The sequence below is a fragment of the Aythya ferina genome, assembly GCF_964211825.1.
Source record: "Aythya ferina genome assembly, chromosome: 15".
NCBI lineage: Eukaryota > Metazoa > Chordata > Aves > Anseriformes > Anatidae > Aythya > Aythya ferina.
Genome location: NC_140314.1, coordinates 30,078 through 49,659, shown reverse-complemented (window position 1 = coordinate 49,659; position 19,582 = coordinate 30,078). Strand labels below are relative to the sequence as shown.

The window sequence follows — 19,582 nt, the reverse complement described above, 5'->3', positions numbered from 1 at the left end:
CATGATGTTTCCAGCAGTCCTTTTAGACAGCCTTGTGTGATTCTTTTAAGTGGCAATCCTGCCAGCCAGCATATCAGCCAGCATATGCACAAACTTGTTGAAACACAGGGCACTTTTACAGTAAATATATTTTACTCAGTAGGCTATGACAGGGAATGTTTTGTGATTCGAAAGACACTGTTTTTTCACATCATGTGGTGTAAGTCACATGACCAGGGAGTTGCTGTGATTAGCTGGTATACTTGAAGGTTTCTGTGTTTAAATCAATGTGTACCAGAGACCAGGAGCCTGCAGACAGTGAGTCAGCACTTAGCAATGGTAAGTTAGGCGTTTGCTCTTCTAATGTTTTTATGAAATAAATATATATAGAATATAAAATCACAGATCTTTTTCTGCAGTCTCACAAGTATATAGCTTACTTTCCTAAAAGATTTGTTTTATGATCTGGGTGTTAGAACATAAAATAATTTTAAAATTATTTTTAGATGTCAAAGTTAGAAGGAGATGAATTTTAGTTTGCATTCTATGCAAGTAATATAATTTTGTCGGCTTACAATTAATATTTTCAGAGATGCTATGGATTGAAAACACATTTCTGTCAAGACAAACAGTGCTGTTGGAATAAGTAGGGGCTAGTTGACTGTAACAAGTTACTATGAGATCCAAGGTCTAATTTTCTGTACTAGATGTGCTAAGTCAATATATTTTTTTAATTGTGATATACAGAACGAGTGTTGCAAAGTAATCATTTAAGAAGTTGTATGCTCTGTTTCCCATGTCCCACTGTCATTCTATTATTGAGATTAAGAGATTCTTGATTCTTCTGAGACAGAATATGCCTCTGCTGTCCACAGCACCTGTTTTTATAAAATGGTTTTCAGGATGCTATTTTTGTTAACTGAATATGAGTCATAACATACACATCTCATGTAAGTATAAGTTAATGTACTTTACTGTGAATGTGTAGGTCTTGTATTTTTTTCTCAAAGGAATTTCATATATGTAAGTTCTTTTTCCAGAGTTCTACTTTGTGGATATACAAGACGGCATTGAAAAGGAAGTGCTGAGCAAAGAAAGTGAAGTGAAGTGAAAAGAAAGAAATCTGAGTAGAGCAGAAAAATAAAACATTGTAAAACAGAGAAGAAATACATAGTGTTCTTGCAGGAATTGGTGCACTGAAGAATTCTTAAAAAAAAAAAAAAAAAAAAAAAAAAAGTAAAAAAGGAGCTGCAGCAAGAGAAAGGGCTAGGTGGGAATGGGAAAAGGGGATGAAAAGGGGATGAAGGGTTAGGGGAGATGCGGGAAAGAGTTGCATTAGCAAGAACTGAAAACGCTTTGTCAGACTTTGTCTGTGGGGTCTGAAGCCTTTTCTGTGGTCCTTCATCTTGATTTCATGGGGAGCTGCAAGCCTTCTGTGCTCAATAGTCCTCAAGAGCTGGGGAAAAGAAGGAGTCAGGGGAATCGAGAATAAGTATGCCAATCAGATAAAACAAGCATTTAATATTGAGGCTTGGGTGGTATGTTGAACACTGAACAAAGATGGAGTGGAAGAAGGTGTGTTGCTGTTATCTACTCCTGTCAGATTCCAGGGAGATTGGGTGAATAGCCTGGTTTTGTTCTGATATAAAAAAAAAAAAAGAAAAAAAAGAAAGAAGCTTAAGTTGAGAACATAAAAGCTTCACTTTGCGTGAAGTAGTGAAAAATTTTAAAAATGAATAAATGAAAATATTTTCAAAGAGATAGGAGAAATTGGAGAGATTAGACATGCAGAGTATCAAAGCAGAAAGATTTGGAGAGGAATAAATAGGGGAGGGGCAGTAGTGAAAGGAAAACCATTCAAGTGGTAATAGAAAGAAGGTGAGACCTTAACACAAGGGTCTGTTTGCCAGCCTGATACTTCACTTTGTTGTCTGTGTTAGGTTCTGGGAATGTTTTAGTTACTTGCTTTGATTTCTGTTGGATACTCAAGCATGGAGATTTTGCCTGTCTGAGAGCCTTGCCATTTAAGGAAAACCTGTGTCTCTTCCTTTGCCTCCCATATATGTTGTGATCTTAAATGCTGTCTGTATTCGCTCCCTGCACTCCACTGACTTTCCTCGGTGTGAGTTGGAATATGAGAGAGACAGAAAGTATCAGAAGCTTTAAAGTCTAGAAAATAAATAGTAATAAAAAGTCAGCCTCTTTTATGGTAGGGGAGGACCAGTGTGGCAGAATGAGTTAAGGCCTGACTCACATGAGGAGAATGTGACAGGTTAGTAGTCTAGTAATGGTGCAGGCTTAGATTTGATCTACTAATTAAGCAGTACGATTTATGTCAGCCTTGCAGTGTGTTTTATTCCTGCCTGTCATAGTTGCGTTATAACATACTGAGCCAGGCACTGCAAATAACTTTTCAAATTTTCATAACATCTGGGTGATGTAGGGAATTGCAAGAGCTTGAACAAAAGAGTTTGTTTTGCTCTTTAAATATAATGATAGTGCTAATAACTGGATTTTAAAGCATCTGTTTGTATGATTGAGAGAATTTTGATTTTTTTGAACGAAGAGCTCTTTTGCTCTAAGAAAAGTGTCCTTCAAGAGTTGCCAGCTCTTACCAGTTCCTCTATCTCTAAAGACGGTATTCCAGGGGATCTCATCCACATTCTCAGGTATCTTTGTCGTGAGCATGATTTTGTAGTATGTGAACCTTATTTCTTACTGGGTATTTTGTTCTGAACCATTTAGCTGAGCTCTGTTCCGTGGATGCTATTTCTAGTTCAGTAAATTCCCTTTATGTATTATCTGGAGCTCCAAGACTGTGGAGTTGGTTAGATAGCCCTGGTCAGCATTAGAACATGCCAATAGGTAATAATCCTATATTGATCTTGTATAAATTGTAAGGGGTTGAGCTTGGTGCATAGCCAAATGCAACCTCACTCCCCCATCCTCAACAGGACAGGGGGAGAAAATAAGGTGAAAAAAGTTTGTGTGTCAAGACAAAAGCAGGGAGACTGCTTACCAATCGCTGTCATGGGCAAAACAAACTTGACTTGAGGAAAATGAATTAAATCTGTTGCCAATTAAAATGGAATTGGACGGTGAGAAACAAAGACAAAACCTAAAACACCACCACGCCCTTTATCTCAGGTTCAACTTCATTCCCAACTCTTCTACCTTGTCCCCCTTCCCCCTTCCTCCCTAGCACTGGTAAGCACAGAGGGATGAGGAGTGGGGTGTTGCAGTCAGTTCGTAACAGTTTTCTGCCGCTCCTTCCTCCTCACGCTTGTCCCTGCTCCAGTGTAGGTCCTCTCCATGAGTCTGCAGTTCCTTCAGGGAACGGCCACTTGCTTCACCATCATTCTGTCCATGGGCTGAAGGGAAATTCCTGCTTGCACCATGGACTCTTACATCGCCTCTTACTCGCTCCACTATGGTGCCTTCCAAACCTTCTGTGGGTTGCAGGGAAATCCCTGCCCTGGTAGCTGGAGCACATCCTCCCAGTCTTTATTCTTTGACCCTGGTGTGTTCGTTCACAGGGTTGTTTCTCACACCTTTCTTTCCTCAGTCCTCAATGCTGTGCAGCTGTTTGCACTGTCTGAATTATATTTTCCCAGAGGCAGTCAGTTTCATTGATGGGCTCAGCTGTGTCCTGTAGCAGGTCTGCTATAGAGATGGCTGGAACTGGCTGTGTCCAGCACAGGGCAGCCCCTGGCCTGTTCTCACAGAGGCCACCCCTGCAGCTTCCCAACAGCTGCCAAAACCTTGCTACGCTCAGGCAGATCGTATTTGCCAAAATTCAACTGGGTTTGAAGAATACTTTAAGTGCTAGAAAAGAAAAGTCTCTGTTACCATTCCATACAGCATTTGCTTGGGGTCTTTACTTTGGCTCTTAATGTTTAAGAGAATTCTTCCTGTGCCAGATCTTTAAACTAAATTCCTTTACTTTGTTGCTTCCATACTTATCTTGCAAATAGTGGTGTAGGTTTATTGTCTGATATGTTGTGTGCATCTGTGGTTATATTTATGTCTGTCCTGTATCTTCCTCATATAGTTGGACACAAGGCTGATTTTGGTAACACATGTTGAGTATTTCAAGATACATTTTGGAAGACATTGTGGCAGCGCAGCTTATAATGAGCATCCCTCTCTTCATTTTTTTGAAATACTTCTTAAAGGAATGACGTTTTCTCTGATGACATGAATTCACCAGTTTTAAGCAAAAACTGAAAAATAGAATTGTGACTCATGCTTCAAGTACAATTCATTTTACTGCTTTATTTTCTTTAAAGAAAAGATGATGTAATTTTTATTGGACATTCAAAACTATTGAGGACTAAAATCTTTAGAGTAAATATTGAATTGTTTCTTGACAGGAAAACCCAGTGCATCTGTGCATGTTCATTGAAGTAGTTGTATAACTTAACATCCTTTTAAAAAATAATAACAATAATGATTTTTATTATTATTATTTTGGAAAATTATTGACAACACAACTGTTTGACTAAATTATTATTTTAAACTTCATTTCAAAATCATTTTTTGTAGAATTAAGTACATTTGACATTTAAAATCTACTGAACCAAAAGCAAAACTATGTAGAAGAAAGAAATTGAGCTATTTCTGGTTATTACGCGGTTTAAAATTTTCAAGGTGTATAGTCTTACTTTCTCAACTCCAGTTTATATATTGAAATAGAAAACAATTTTTTTCTTACTCTTCAAGTTCCATTCAGTTTTACCACTTCTATCAGTTGGCTGTAAATATGACTGAGTCAAATAACCCGATCTGAAAAATGTTTTCTCTTTCTCTGGAGCTGCAGATGATGCCAATGCTATGTAAAGCTACACATTCTGTTTTCAGGTGCTTGGAAACCTAATTCTAAGTGTTCAGTTTAAAAAATATTTTTGCAATAGCAGATAAATAATGTTTTATTTTTTTAATGACAGGTATTGGAATATACAAGAATATAAAATTTAATTTGAAATTATACATTTTTCAGAAGAATATTTACAGAGATGTGTCTTGCTTTGGAACTTTTTTTTTTTTTTTTTTTTTTTTGTGCATGCATAGGTCAAAGATTACTGGGAAGTTCAGCACCTGTCAGTATTCCAGGTTCTCTTGTTCGTTCCTCATCTTTACACTCATCATCATCCCTTTCAAGCTCTCCACTCAGTTCTCTTTCACAATCGCTGTCTCAGTCTTTTGTTTCATCCACTATGGTTCCCCACCAACAGCAGCCCCAACCCTTGAAGTCAGAACACAGTATGTTGGGCACCTCAACCTCTTCTCACAACTCTTTAGGTAAGTTGAAGGCTGCACTTTGCATATTTTAAGAGAGGAATCAATGGCAGGTCAGAAAGGCTCAGTTCAAGGCTTTGCATGTTTCCTGTGAATTAATCTGGAAGATAAAGCCTAGCTAATGTGGTGTATGGGAGAAAGTTCAAGGAGCTAACGTTCCTTCCTAAACAAGGGGGAAAAAAGAAACATTTTCCAGACTGTACATGTCTGAAGATAATAAAATAATGAGTCTTGCAGATAAAAGTATAAATTTTGTATGCATGGTGCATTTACTTAGTCTGAATGTGAAAAATTTTTCAGCAGAGTGTATAGACTTTTTTTTGTGGTTTTGTTTTACAGGTTTAAATGGTGTTACAGGGAGCATTTGGGACTTTGTGGCTGGGAGTTTCTCTCCTAGTCCGTCCCCAGTATTAAGCATTGGCACTACTCTCTCAATAAGTTCAAACACAAGTGGGAACGAACTAACTCGAGTTAGACAGGAACTTGATGATGCCAAGAGAAAACTAAAACAATGGGAAGAATCTTGGCAACAAGTAAAACAGGTACACTAATTCATGGTAGTACTATTTTTTTTCTATATTTTTATTAACAAACATGTACCTCCTATTTTCCTCTCTTACATATTTTATTATTCTTGGACACAGAGTTTCATTACATGCTGTGAAATGAATAGACTGCAAATGCTGTTTCTTCCATCTTCCAAATAAGCTGGTGGCATAAAGGAAACAGACCTTTTTAAAAGTCAGTCTGCCTCTCTAGACCGTGACACTTACACAGCCTCAGGATAGTGCTGAACAGCAATGTATCTCAATGTTAGGTAACTAAAGGCATACTTTCCCTCCTGTATCTCTTTCAGTTGGTAAGAACACACACAAAAAAGATTTGCCAGTAACTATGGCTGTATAATGAGCCTAGATGATACACAGCCATCTCAGCAGTCAAACCGGGGCTGATGATAACTGCCAGTCTAGTGCATTTTCTGTAGTCCTTTTCCTCCCCTCATATCATTCTCTCTGTGACATGGAGTAGCAAAGTAGCTCTAGTACATTTGGAAAGTTTTTGATGTCTCCTGACATTAGATTATGAATATGTGTTCATTTATAGAGCCCCAAAAATACTTCTAGATGTTTACAGACAAGTAGCAGTGACATATCTAAAAATTAGGTTAAGGCAAAACAAAAAGAATTGTTAATTAGACAGTAGAATAAGTAGGGAAAAGCATTAAATCAACTGTGATAGCATCCTTGTATCTAAAATTAGAGATTGCTTTCATCTTTGAAGGCTTTTGAATTTGCTCTTTCATTTATAACTTTACAAATATATTTTTTATATTCTGGAAAATGTTTTCTCCCAGGCATGTGATGCGTGGCAAAAAGAGGCTCAAGAAGCAAAAGAACGTGCTGATGTTGCAGCTGCTGACAAGCAACTCGCTCTTCAGAAGAAGGAGGAAGTGGAAAATAAATTAAAAAAGCTGAAGGTGCAGTTAGCTGCCTGCCTATCTACTACATTACCTTACATAAAAAACTCTGGAGACATAGAAAAGATATCCTTGCCAATGCTTCGTTCCTTACAAAGTCAGCTGCACTTAGATTTAGGGACAGTAGATGAGGTAAGTTTTCTTCATCTGTGTAACTACATTTGCTTAACTGAAACTGACAGCTCAGTCACCCTCAGTGAGATACATATGCCAGGTTTCATTTCAGAGAGCATCACTGATCTCAATGTCAAGTCTTCCTTTTCTGGATTACACAGTGGTTAAAATTTCTCAGCCTAACGGGTTCTTCTAATTTTTAGATCAGCTGTCAGATAAATGACAAGAGTTTCACAAGAACTCTAAGAATAATTTAAAAAAAATAATAAAAGATCTAAACAGTGGTTTTCCTCCCAGTACCTAAATAAATAAAGAGTTGCCCAGAATAAATGAAAACAGTTACATGCTATTCACTTGTTTAGAAGGTGGATCGTGAGGTTTAGCAGTAAGAGCTTGCATAGTCAGAGACTAGTACAGACTTGGAGCATAGAATCACTGACATTAGAAAGGACCTCTGGAGATCATCTAGTCTAATGCCCCACTCAAATCAGGGAAAACTTGAGCAGGTTGCTCATGGCTGTTCCTGGAAGTGTTTTGAATATCTGCAAGGATGGAGACACCACAACCTCTGTAGGCAACCTTTTCCACTGTTTGACCACCCTCACTGTAAAAGTGGAATTTTCTGTACTTTTACTTAGTGCCTAGTGGAACAATGCTCTTCTTTCATAGGATACCACCAAGAAGAGGCTGTTTTCTTTACCTCCTGGCACAAAGTATTTATGCACACTGATAAGATGTCTGCTCTCCTTTCAGTCCCTTAGTCACCATAGTGGCATAATGCTGTATTCCATCTTCTCTCAAATCTAAATACAAGTTCTACCAAAATGTAGGATGTTCTTTTGCTGTCACATGGACAGCATTTCTCAGGGCTGTCAAAGCTTGGAAGTCTGATGCCAGTCCTCAAACCATAATCAAGGAAGATAATAATGACCATGGACTGCTCCAGGCACAAAAAGCCTCATTCCTACTTAAGACAGTCCTGGACCCAGCTTGGTTCCCGATTTCTTTTTCCTCTGCAGTCTCAAAGGATAGTAACGCCATACATAATGTCAATTCTTGCTATTTTGTTTGGACTGTGACAGGACTGTCCAGACAAAAAAAAAAAAATTTAAAAAAATCCTTTCACTACTGAAACAGTCTGCCGTACCCCAGTACCTGTTTACCTGTTTGAGTACAGCAGTGTCTTCCCTGTCTCAGTGCACCTCCTGTACGATGCCATCTATATCAGCATGAACTGGAGCCTTGAAAAAAAGCTAGGCTTTCTTTGAAGACATTAAAACATAACTTAAGTCTTTGGCAAGAAAGCAAGTAGAAGACTTGATATTTACCAGGTTCCTATTACCAAGTATGTTTGGATTAAGGACCACTATTGTTTTTCTCCCTAGGGATTTTAAATATGAGCAAAAGAATCCTGGAATCTCTTTATCTGAACAAAGTCATTAGATCCTGGAATGGGAATCATCTCAGCCGGCTGGAGTGATTAGAATCATTACCAGCCTTTACAGTTCCTCAGTCTCTCTTTCTTTTACCACTGTGGTCTCTTCTCACCTAGCTCTTCCTTCCAGGAGAAAGTTGCTGTCTTACACAGTGTTATAGTGTTCTGGATACTTCTCTTAATCTGAGCGTCTCTCTTTCAAGAAATTAACATGCCTTGTAGATGCCTTTAAATGCTTCCTGTTCCTTAGTAAGGTTCATATGGTTTACTACATGGACACATTTATTTGTAGTTGTAACATCCTCCCTTCCCCAAAGTCAGTATCAGTAACTTTATTCAAAGTGTGTTATATTTGTGAATTCCATTTTGTCTTCACACAAACATTTTTCACAGACTAAGAAAATGTAGTAGTGGTTTAAAATGACAAAATAGGGAAGTACGTGATAATGAAAAAGGGTACTTCTTCTCTCCTTTTTTTTTCCTTTTTTTTTTTTTTCTTTTTTTTTTTTTTCATCACTCATCTCAGTCGTGCAGGAAAACTGCAGTCCAGAGGTGCTAACCTAGATGTTTTCCATTCTAAATGCACATGTATTCTTCTAGCTGCTACTCTAAATGTTGTGCATGCATGCAGTATTCATGACCTGCAACTCAGCTATTCATCATACAAAAACATTGTCCTTTGTGTTGCTACAACAGAAGTTTATCCGGGACAGCTAAGCATCAAATCACTAGAATGTGACTGTATAGCTTGGATTCATTTTCACTGAGTGCAGTAATCATCTTACAGGTGATTTTTCAGCTTCAGTCAAAGAAGTGTATAGTATGTCGAGAAGGTGATCGTAGCATTATCCTGAATCCATGTCAACATTACATACTTTGTGACCACTGTGCAGCTAGACAAGAAGAATGTCCCTGTTGCAAGAAATCAAAAAATCCACGGTAACATAGAGGCATGGTACTTATATCATGTTTATGAATTAAAACTATTTTATGTTTTTGTATTTTGTATAGGAATTATATAAATCACTGATAATTAGTCAACTTAATAGTGCTAGGTAGATTTTGATTTTGTTGTAAGAAACTTAGTTGCTTTGCTTGCTCACCTTTACATATCAGTTTCAGCCATTCAATGATTTTTTATTAGTCTTGAGATTCTTTCGTTCCTGCCCAGTTCCATCCCAATCTTTTCCCATCCACTTACATTCTTAGTGCGCAGTCTACCTAGCTTCATTTGCACCGTAATCACTTAGTATAAATTTTACCATAATGCATGAATGAAAGTATTTATACCTATTATTTTCCTTATCAGAAGATAGATACATAGATATAGTAGCTACACACTAAACAGTACAAATGGTACCTTTGCCATGTCTGTTGTGTATGGTATGCCAGAGCCAGTATTTTGGAATTGGTCTAACAGTATGTTTACTTGTTTGTTTGAAAAATTATATGAATAATATAAATGCACTTTTTTTTTTTTTTTGTTAGAGGATATGTTGTAAATTGCTTCAAGCTGCTTTCTAGGTCTTAAGTTTATTTTTAATACACAATAATATGATGGTTTATATATGTGTACTGTGAATTTTAAATATTTCAGATGGTTTTACTGTTAAATCATAATATGATTAAATAGAAGTGAGATCTTACCTAGATTTTTTACAATTTATAAGTTAATTGCATACTACAGTATTTATAAATGTACCAGTGGAAAGAAAAACAGTGAGGCACATGTGCTTTCATATTCAAGGGTATGTTTTACATTTTGTGAGACAGATCAGTTTTAGTAAACAACTGTGCATTTGCATTTCTCTCTTTGTTTGGATGTTTGTAGTCTTAAATTTTTTGTATATTACCTAACTTGTGTGGTACTTAATGGGAACCTGTATGATACACACAATAACTTTTATAAAGTGCCTATGCCAAATGTCATATAGAATAGCAGAAGACATAAAAAGAGAATTTTGCAAATAATTTCTATTGCATAATTTTTTATCATACAATTTGATGATAATTAGAATACGTCTCTTGCTTTTATAAATATTTAAAAATACACTTTTTCAACAATGAGGTAACACATTTGAAAGGAACTACAAAATTACTTAAGTATGTAATCAGGCAGTGGCACTCTTGACATAGCGATTCTTTTAAAAGGGTGGTAACAAACTTATTTCATCTTGGTTGTTTGGAACATTCAGTTCAGGAGGAGAAATTAGTCAATTACTGTATGTTACTACTATCTACTTTTCTTACAATTGCCTGTGTTATTCTTTCTTTTGTTTAATACAGGTGTGACACTAGTACAGCTTACATTGAAATGACCTACTACTGTGTTACATGATTTGTATCTCCGTATTATTGTATTCAGAATAGGGATTGAGTTCATAGGCAGTAAAGAGTTTATCTATTTAAAGTTAATTCATGCTGAAACAAGCAAACATAAAACAACAAGATGTATACTAAAATTATTGTTGTTAAAACAGATAAAGCTTTTTGATTTCTGTCAGTATTAAATATAGGACCCAAGCCAAAGGTACTTAAATTATTGTATCCTCAGTGGGTTTTGTAGTCTTTGTATGAAGGCTTCAGTTAGCAAAAAAATAATCATTACATACTTCTGTGATAACTAAATGTACAGGCTCATTGCTGCTTTCCTAAGACATGCCAGCCTGCAAGAACGTTACAGACTTTTCAGGAAGGGAGAAGAAGGATAAAATATTAAATATATGTCTACTTATTCCTATTTTAAAATTTTGTTTGAAGATCATAGTAGTCCATTTTAAATAAACATCAAATTTGGGATTTAAAATGTGGTTTTGCTGACTTTCACACAGTTGCTCAAAAATATTTGTATTGAGAAAAGTATAAAATTAGACTATATTGGTATTTTCAAACATGCTTTTGTGCCCTAATCATGTCCTAAAATAAAATGCTGTTCTGTTTTAAAGGTTTAACCAGTTTTGGACTTTTTTTTTTTTTTTTTAAATTTAAAAAAAAAGAACTTTGATCATCAAGTTTGGCTGTCTTTTTGCATCTCTGCAGTCTATGACAAATATTCGTTTTTGATCTGTAACAGAATTTTGGACTAAAGCAGAGTTAGTCACATGAGATTTTTTAAACAATATGCAAATCAAGGAATAATGTGAAACAAGATGTTATTTTGGATACTGGTGTACTATATTTATCCACAATGTGGAACAGTTTTCTGCAACTGTTGTACTCAAAAACATGTTTAGAAAGAGTTTGGTCAGAAATTCTGCTGTGATATTTTAGAGGAAACCAGTTCAGCCCACATTGTGCTGCTGATATGCTGCGATGTGACATTTGTTTCCTAAGAGATATGGAAGTATGTTTTCTTGCTTCTTGTCAAAGTTTATTGTTCGTTGTGTGAATTAGTGTGCAATTGCCTGTGATCCTATAGCTATTTTTGGTCTTTCTCTTTTTACATTTTTTTTGGTAGTAATAGGTGATTTTCCTCATCTTGTGATGCCAACAAAAAAGAAATTTAAACAATATTTGCAGCATGAATCATCACATTGACATTTATAGTTTATGTGTGTTGCTTTTTTTTAGAGGAAATAAATGAATATGTTGAGTTTGTTGCTTTTTAAACAGTTGTATGTTTTGTGTTTTATAATGATGAATCTTGAAAATAATGTTGTGTGTCCCATAGTAATACCAGTATTGAAAATTTTGCATATGTTCCCCTGCAAGCTTTTGTTGTGCTTAATTATGGACACAAACTATTGACAAATCATTTAGTGAAGAAGGAAAAAAAAAAATCAGATGAAAGAAATGTACCTATATGTGAAATTGTCAGGCTGGGCAGCTTGCTATAACTACAGACAAACCTTACGTGATTGCTTGAACCATACATAGCACTCAAAGGGAAGTGCTATAAATGTTCTTCATAAAACTCTTTATGTGAGAAGTTATAAGCAAAGTTTTATGTATCATAGTAAAAAGTAAGTCAACTGCCAAGACAAATAAATGTGTACTTTTACTCCAGTACTTTAAAATGGAGGATAGTAAGATACATGCACTTGACTAGAGATGACTATTTAGAAGTAAAAAGGGAACCCTGACCCTTATAAGTATTTGTCCTTGTGTTATATATACTATCTAGAAAATACATTATATTTTAGTGACACTACAATACAGTAATTTGTTGCATTTCCAAAATATTTTAAAGCAAACTAAGTAAATTTTCAAGATTCATTTTGTTTTTTAACAAAATTTTGTGTTAATTTATGTAAGAATATTATTTTATTGTGGATGCCGTTATGCTGTCACAATTATTATGGCCTGGGGAATAATAGATTAAAACTGGGATTTCTCAGGGTTTTTACAGTTAAGAGCTGTAATTTAACCGAAAGTATGCTAATCACTGGTAGATCCCAAGCTGCATGTTATAAGTTTATTACTAGTTTTCTTTGAATAGCTGATTATTACAGACATACTTGTTTTCTTACATATTGCCATTCAGAATATTCTAGTATAAAATACAGGTAATCATATTATTACTGTCACGCTATACATGTGTTAACTGTGGTCATCATCAGACCTTAAATAAAAAAGGAATTTTTACTTGTATTAATTTATGAAAGCTGTTAATGTTTAGAGTGTACAGAAAGAAACGATTTTGTGAATTGTTCTTAATACAAAACATATTATTTATAATGCATACCCATTCACTTGTAGTGAACTGTTTAAAATTCTTAACACTTGTTACACTTTTCTACATGATAGCATTTATGCAATGGTTTACAGAAATCATGGAATTATTTTTATTACCAACATGGAAATAAAATTTTGATCTTTATTTCTGAGCTATACCGTGTTTACAGAGAATCAAAAATTTACAAATCTGTTTTTCTCTGCAATCTAATCATAGAATGGTTTGGATTTAAAGGGACCTGAAAGATCATCTAATTTCAACCCCTCTGTGAAGGGCAGAGATACCTTCCGCTAGACCAGGTTGCTCAAAGCTCCATCCAACATGGTCTTAAACACCTCTGGATATGGGGCATCCACAACTTCTCTGGGCAACCTGTTGCAGTGCCCTCATCACCCTTAGTAAAGACTTCCTTCCTAATATCTAAGCTAATTCTGCCATCTTTTAGTTTAAAATGATTACCCCTTGTCTTACCCTATGCTCCCTGATAGAGAGCCCCTCCATGTTTCTTGTAGGCTCCCTTTAAGCATTGGAAGGCTGCAATAAGTTCTCCTCGGGCCCTTGTATTCTCCAGGCTGAATAACCCTAACATTTTGGCATTCCTAATCATTTCAAGTTTTCAATCATCGGTATTTGTGTTTACTGTTTCAATAAAGGAGTCTTACTGTCCTAAAAAGGTAATAATTTAACAGCACAGTCTAGAAGATGGAAGCTGTCAAAGTAATTAAAACAATTGCTCTTCTGTTCCATTCTTCTCTGTACCACATGTGCTAAGATCATAAAAAGCATGCTAGTAGGTTGGAGCAACTGTCATAAGTCTAGAAGGGCAGTTTTCTGCCCTTGACAGTGGCAATATGAGGTGCTATTTAGGAGGAACGCTTTCCGCAGTCTGTTTCCCTCACACCCCCTCCTGTATTAGGGATGTTAGAAACTGAAGCCTCTTTAAATATTCTCACCTTGTCTTTCATGAAGTGAAAAAAAGTAACTGTGTGCAGTGCTGAAGATCAGGATTCGCCAAGGTTTTCTAGATATGTAAAACACTAGCTTCTTCTCTTGTCCCCCCTATGCTTCTGTTAATGTCCAGGACTTTTTTTGATTTTTTTTTTTCTTTCTTTCTTCCAGCAGCCACTGTGCATCAACTGGATCACACATGATTAATTAGTAAGGCAAGTAAATTAATGCCAGGTATTAAAAAGTCTCAGCTCACATGCTCACAGTGCATGACAAAGTCAGTAACAAAGGTGGGGATAGAGTGGCGGTAGTGATCATACCAACAAGAGCCACCACTGAGTGTTGCCAACCATATGACAAGGACTGTGGCTGCAAGTTCTATACGTGCCGGGAGGGGGCTGGAGGGCACTGTGGGAACCTCCTGGGCAAGATGACAGAAGTATCATTGCATAGCCAATACCACCCTTTTCCTTCTGGAACCGTCCAGCTGGTTGAATTTGCCCAGCCGCTAGTCGTACTAATATCAATTGTTCAATTACAAGATGTCTGATTTCCCACATAAGTAGTATCCGTATTTATACAATGCTGTTTTCCTATACCCTTAGGCGGGTTACACCTTTGTACACATACATAATAGGATTCTAACAGCATGAAGCTACTCACTTCTAGTTCCAAAACTTCTTAATATTTTCGACCCCAAGATGTGTTTTCCCACAAATTAGTCCAAGATAAGTTTGCAGACAACGGAATCCCGATTAACGATACACCCTTATTCCCATGCTGTGGCAGATGGGTGCATACCCAACAGTTCGTCTTATTAGTTACTTGAGAAATTGTTTGTATTAAGGTCAGGTGTAAGTTCTCATCCCAAGTTGCCCACCCCGAATCCGAGAACCGCACCCCTGCAATCATTAGGATCTGGAAAACCATAATTTTGTTGGTCCAATTGGAGTGGTGGTCTATATCCTCGCCGGGACCTTCTTCACCCTTGAATTGTGGATCCAAGCTGCTTGCTTCTTAATCTAAATGGCGGTGTGTGTTGTCAGTAATACTTGGTATGGTCCCATCCACTTTCCTTCCATTTTTCCTGTAGGGGTTGTCCTGAAAAAGTCTTTATATATATATAATCCCCGAGCTTAAAGGGGTGGATTGGTTGATCCAACCCTCTAGCCCTGGTCCCTAAAACAAATTTATGTACTTTATTTAATTGTTTCTGACGTTCAGTTATATAAGCATCTAAATATTCTGATCCTAACTGCGTTAGGTCCTCTACACTAAATAGAAATTGCTATGGCCTAGCAAATACGTTGGAAAAAATACAGCCACAAGCTCCGAATGGCACAGTAGGCGAGCTGTGATCCGCCCGACAAGGCCTCCCGCGGGCGCCCTCTGCCGCCACCTGCTGGTGGGAAAGGGGTACTGCAGGCGGCCGAGGGGCGCGCATAGCGCGGTGACGCCCGCGGGCGCCCTCTGCCGCCTCCTGTTGGTGGGAAACGAGTACTGCAGGCGGCCCGGGGGCGCGCATGCGCGGTGGGGCCGGGGGCGCCCTCTGCCGCCACCTGCTGGTGGAGAACGAGTACTACAGGCGGCCGGGCGGCGCGCATGCGCGGAGACGCCCGCGGGCGCCCTCTGCCGCCACCTGCTGGTGTTATTCGGGTACTGCAGGCTGCTGGGCGGCGCGCATGCGTGGAGGGGCCCGCGGGCGCCCTCTGCCGCCACCTGCTGGTGGGAAAGGGATACTGCAGGCGGCCGACGGGGGCGCATGCGCGGTGACGCCCGCGGGCGTCCTCTACCGCCACCTGCTGGTGGAAATCGAGTACTGCAGGCGGCCGGGCGGCGCGCATGCGCGGAGACGCCCGCGGGCGCCCTCTGCCGCCACCTGCTGGTGTTATTCGGGTACTGCAGGCGGCTGGGCGGCGCGCATGCGTGGAGGGGCCCGCGGGCGCCCTCTGCCGCCACCTGCTGGTGGAAAAGGGGTACTGCAGAAGGCCGGGGGGCGCGCATGCGCGGTGACGCCCGCGGGCGCCCTCTGCCGCCACCTGCTGGTGTTATTCGGGTACTGCAGGCGGCTGGGCGGCGCGCATGCGTGGAGGGGCCCGCGGGCGCCCTCTGCCGCCACCTGCTGGTGTTATTCGGGTACTGCAGGCGGCTGGGAGGCGCGCATGCGTGGAGGGGCCCGCGGGCGCCCTCTGCCGCCACCTGCTGGTGGGAAAGGGGTACTGCAGAAGGCCGGGGGGCGCGCATGCGCGGTGACGCCCGCGGGCGCCCTCTGCCGCCACCTGCTGGTGTTATTCGGGTACTGCAGGCGGCTGGGCGGCGCGCATGCGTGGAGGGGCCCGCGGGCGCCCTCTACCGCCACCTGCTGGTGGAAATCGAGTACTGCAGGCGGCCGGGCGGCGCGCATGCGCGGAGACGCCCGCGGGCGCCCTCTGCCGCCACCTGCTGGTGTTATTCGGGTACTGCAGGCGGCTGGGCGTCGCGCATGCGTGGAGGGGCCCGCGGGCGCCCTCTGCCGCCACCTGCTGGTGGGAAAGGGGTACTGCAGGCAGCAGAAGGGGGCGCATGCGCGTTTGGGCCCAGGGGCGCCCTCTGCCGCCTCCTTTTGGTGGAAAACGAGTACTGCAGGCGGCCGTGGGGCCGTGCATGCGCGTTGCTTATTACGTCGTTTTTTTTGCTGTGTAATTTCCTACGCTCCTAGATTTTTCTTCATATGTAAATCACACAGAATCACAGATCTTCTAGGTTGGAAGAGACCTCAAGATCATTGAGTCCAACCTCTGGCCTAACACTAAAGTTTGAGCTAATTCCCGTGGAAAATATTTCATTTACTTTCTTGGTTGTATTGTCCTTTCTATGTTCAAAGCTGAGGCATAAATACAGTAAATTTTGCTTCTAGAAACACCCCAGTTCTCTTGTCTGCACTCTGCATGCTGTAAACTAGGGATAGGCACAAAAAAAAACCAAATAAATAAATAAATAAAAGAACACAGCTGCTGCTGCTCCTGCTCTCTTTCTTGTGGTTTGCCCCCTCCTCTTTCCCAGGTGATTGGGTTTGGGTGCTGGGCGGGGCCAAATGGTATATGAGCCCCAGGCACGGCATCAGAGAGCTCCTTCTGCCCGGGCTGCTCTTTGGGGTCAGTGCTTTGTTGATGCTTCTGTTAGCTACATGCAGGGTTCTTTTGGTGGGTCAGGGTCTGGTACGATCTTTTAGAGGAAACCGATCTAATAGTATGTGCATTTATTGCTTGAAGCTCTTTGGAGGTGATTAATTATTATAGCACATTTATGGATAGGATGTCAATGTTATTTTGTGCGTTTGCTTTGTTGTTCTAGGTCCCTCGTGATTTTTGCAGGGTTACAGGGCAGATGCCACCAGATCTACCCCTTTTGTTGTTTTTGTTTTGTTTGATTTTTTTTTTTCTTGATTCTTCTCTTTCTTTTTTGGAAGGGGGTTTGGGATTTGAGCGTCCTATTTTTTTGGGTTTGGGATTTGAGCATCTCAGTTTTGTGGGTTTGGGATTTGAGCGTCTTAATTTATTGGGTTAGGGGTTTTAGGCATAGGACTTCAGGGGTTTAGTGTGGTAAATAGTTTGGGTTAGGTCCGTAGGGGTTTCGAGGATGTTTAGGGATAGGGCTTGAGGCTTTTTTGTGTAAGGGCGGGAAGGGCTAGGGTTACAGTGAGTGCTGTTAAATGTAGTTCTCGAAAACTCGGCCTCTGATTGGCCGTGCTGGCTGTCCAGGGAATTCTGGTAGGTGTAGTTTTCCGGCACCAGGCTTCCGGTAGGCAGTGTTGACTGCCCAGAGCATGCCGGGAGATGTAGTTCTGGGACTCTGAACTTCCGGGAGGCCATGTTGGGTGCCCGGAGCATGCCGGGAAATGTAGTTCTGGGACTCCGGACCTCCGGGAGGCCATGTTGAGCGCCCAGAGCATGCCTGGAAATGAAGTTCTCGGGAACAAGGGTTGGGGTTAGGGACTAGGGCTGGGGCTAGGGTTAGAGTTTAGGGTGCGGGTTGGGGTTAGGGTTAGGGCTAGTGAATGCTGGTTCTCTGTGTTTGCAGATGACGGTGAGCGTGTTTAAACTAATTCCAGTTGAAGAAGTTTCAGTTACTTGCTTGGTGCCGTTATCAGTTCAACATTAAAAGCTGCAGCAAAAGCAAAAGGGGATTTTTGCTTCTAGAAACACCACAGGTCTCTTGTCTGCTCTCTGAATGTTTTTGAGATAAAACAGATTTTAAAAAACAAAGGAAAAAAAACAAAACACAGCTGCTTCTTTTGCTCTCTTCCTACTTTCATGTGCTTTGCCCCTCCCCTTTCCCAGGTGATTGGGTTTGGGTGCTGGGCGGGGCTAAATGCTATATGAGCCCCAGGCACGGCATCAGAGAGCTCCTTCTGCCTGGGCTGCTCTTTGGGGGCAGTGCTTTGTTTTTCCTTCTGTCCGTTGCAGGGTTGTTTAGGCAGGCTGGAGTCTATGGATTTCTGGATTTTAAGTGCTTGGAATTCACTTAGGAGAGGGATGTTTAGTAGGGGCTGCTGGCTCAGTTTGGGGCGCGGTTGTCACTGCAGTTATTTTCCTACAGCCAATAGAGTAAAATTCCAGTTTGCCTTTTAGAGGTGCTACAAGTGGGTAAAGAGAACAGATGGAAGCGTGTGCCACGTGGGGTAGGCAAGCGGCTGAGGTACAGGAGGGGATGAGAGTATGTGATTTTTTTTCTGGGGATGAAATGGAATCAATTTTGTTGGTGTATAATCTGTTCTGCTCCTAGATTTTTCTTTCAATGTGAAGAAAAGTTTGAGCTAATTCCAGGTAAGAAAGTTCCAGTTACTTGCTGGGTCGTATTGTCCTTTTAATATTCAAAGCTACAGCAAAAGCGTGGGGATTGTTGCTTCTAGAAACACCCCAGTTTTCTTGTCTGCACTCTGCATGCCGTTGAGCTAAAGCAGACTAAAAAATAAATAAATACAGGAAACACACACACAAAAAACAACAATAACAAAAAAAAAAAAAAACACAAAAAAAAACCACTATTGGGTGATGTGTTGTGAACGCAACGATCATTTAATCCCTTTGTTTTCCCAGGTGGTGTGGATGATACTGGTTGCACTGTTGGAGCTTGGATTTGGAGAGGAACAGGTGGGCATAGTTGTATGTTGCATCAGCAGTAGTCAGCATTGTGGAGAAGGTGGGCATCATGACCGGCATGCTAGTGAATGCTGGTACTCTGTTTTTGCAGCTGATGATGAGCCTGGTAATTGCCTAAGATGACGACCAGTGCCTGTGTATTTCTTGAGGCGGAGGGAATTTACCATGCAGCAACCTGAGAGCTAAGTTGGGGGGCACCTGGTATTTGCATATCTGGGGTGGCTAATGGGAGCAGGGAGCCAGAGCAGCGTGGAGCCAGCTGGCTGAAAATACTTGGTGCCACTGCGAGGGTGGTTCAGGCTGTGTCACGTTCAGGCTGCTTGTGGCTGGGTCACCAGGCTAATAGAAGCAGCGGGATTATTTTGTAGCGTGAGTGCGTGCGCCAGGCAGGACAGTTTCCTTCTGTTCGTCTGTCCTGTAGTGTTGCTTCTGCAACGTCTGTTCTGTGCTTCTCGGGTCTTGATATCCTTCTAGCTTTTGACACTGGACTGACCAGACAGGCGACTTGGTAGCGG

General features: G+C 40.4%; 1 protein-coding gene and 1 long non-coding RNA gene across 3 annotated transcripts in view; both read left to right on the top strand.

The window, feature by feature from the left end:
- The window catches only part of UNKL (unk like zinc finger), a 48,355-nt gene extending 35,226 nt beyond the window's left edge, over positions 1-13,129 (top strand). For both annotated transcript variants that reach the window (XM_084537285.1, XM_084537284.1), the window contains exons 12-15: positions 5,050-5,280; positions 5,617-5,819; positions 6,632-6,886; positions 9,091-13,129. In XM_084537285.1, coding sequence (XP_084393411.1) covers positions 5,050-5,280; positions 5,617-5,819; positions 6,632-6,886; positions 9,091-9,246 — 845 coding nt within the window. In that variant the 3' untranslated portion in view covers positions 9,247-13,129. The remainder of the gene's footprint in view (positions 1-5,049; positions 5,281-5,616; positions 5,820-6,631; positions 6,887-9,090) is intronic.
- A 5,136-nt stretch (positions 13,130-18,265) lies between these two features.
- LOC311445317 lies at positions 18,266-19,520 on the top strand. The gene is made up of 3 exons (XR_014698342.1): positions 18,266-18,731; positions 19,005-19,058; positions 19,159-19,520. It is a non-coding gene; the product is annotated as an uncharacterized lncRNA (long non-coding RNA).
- Positions 19,521-19,582: the final 62 nt, after the last annotated feature.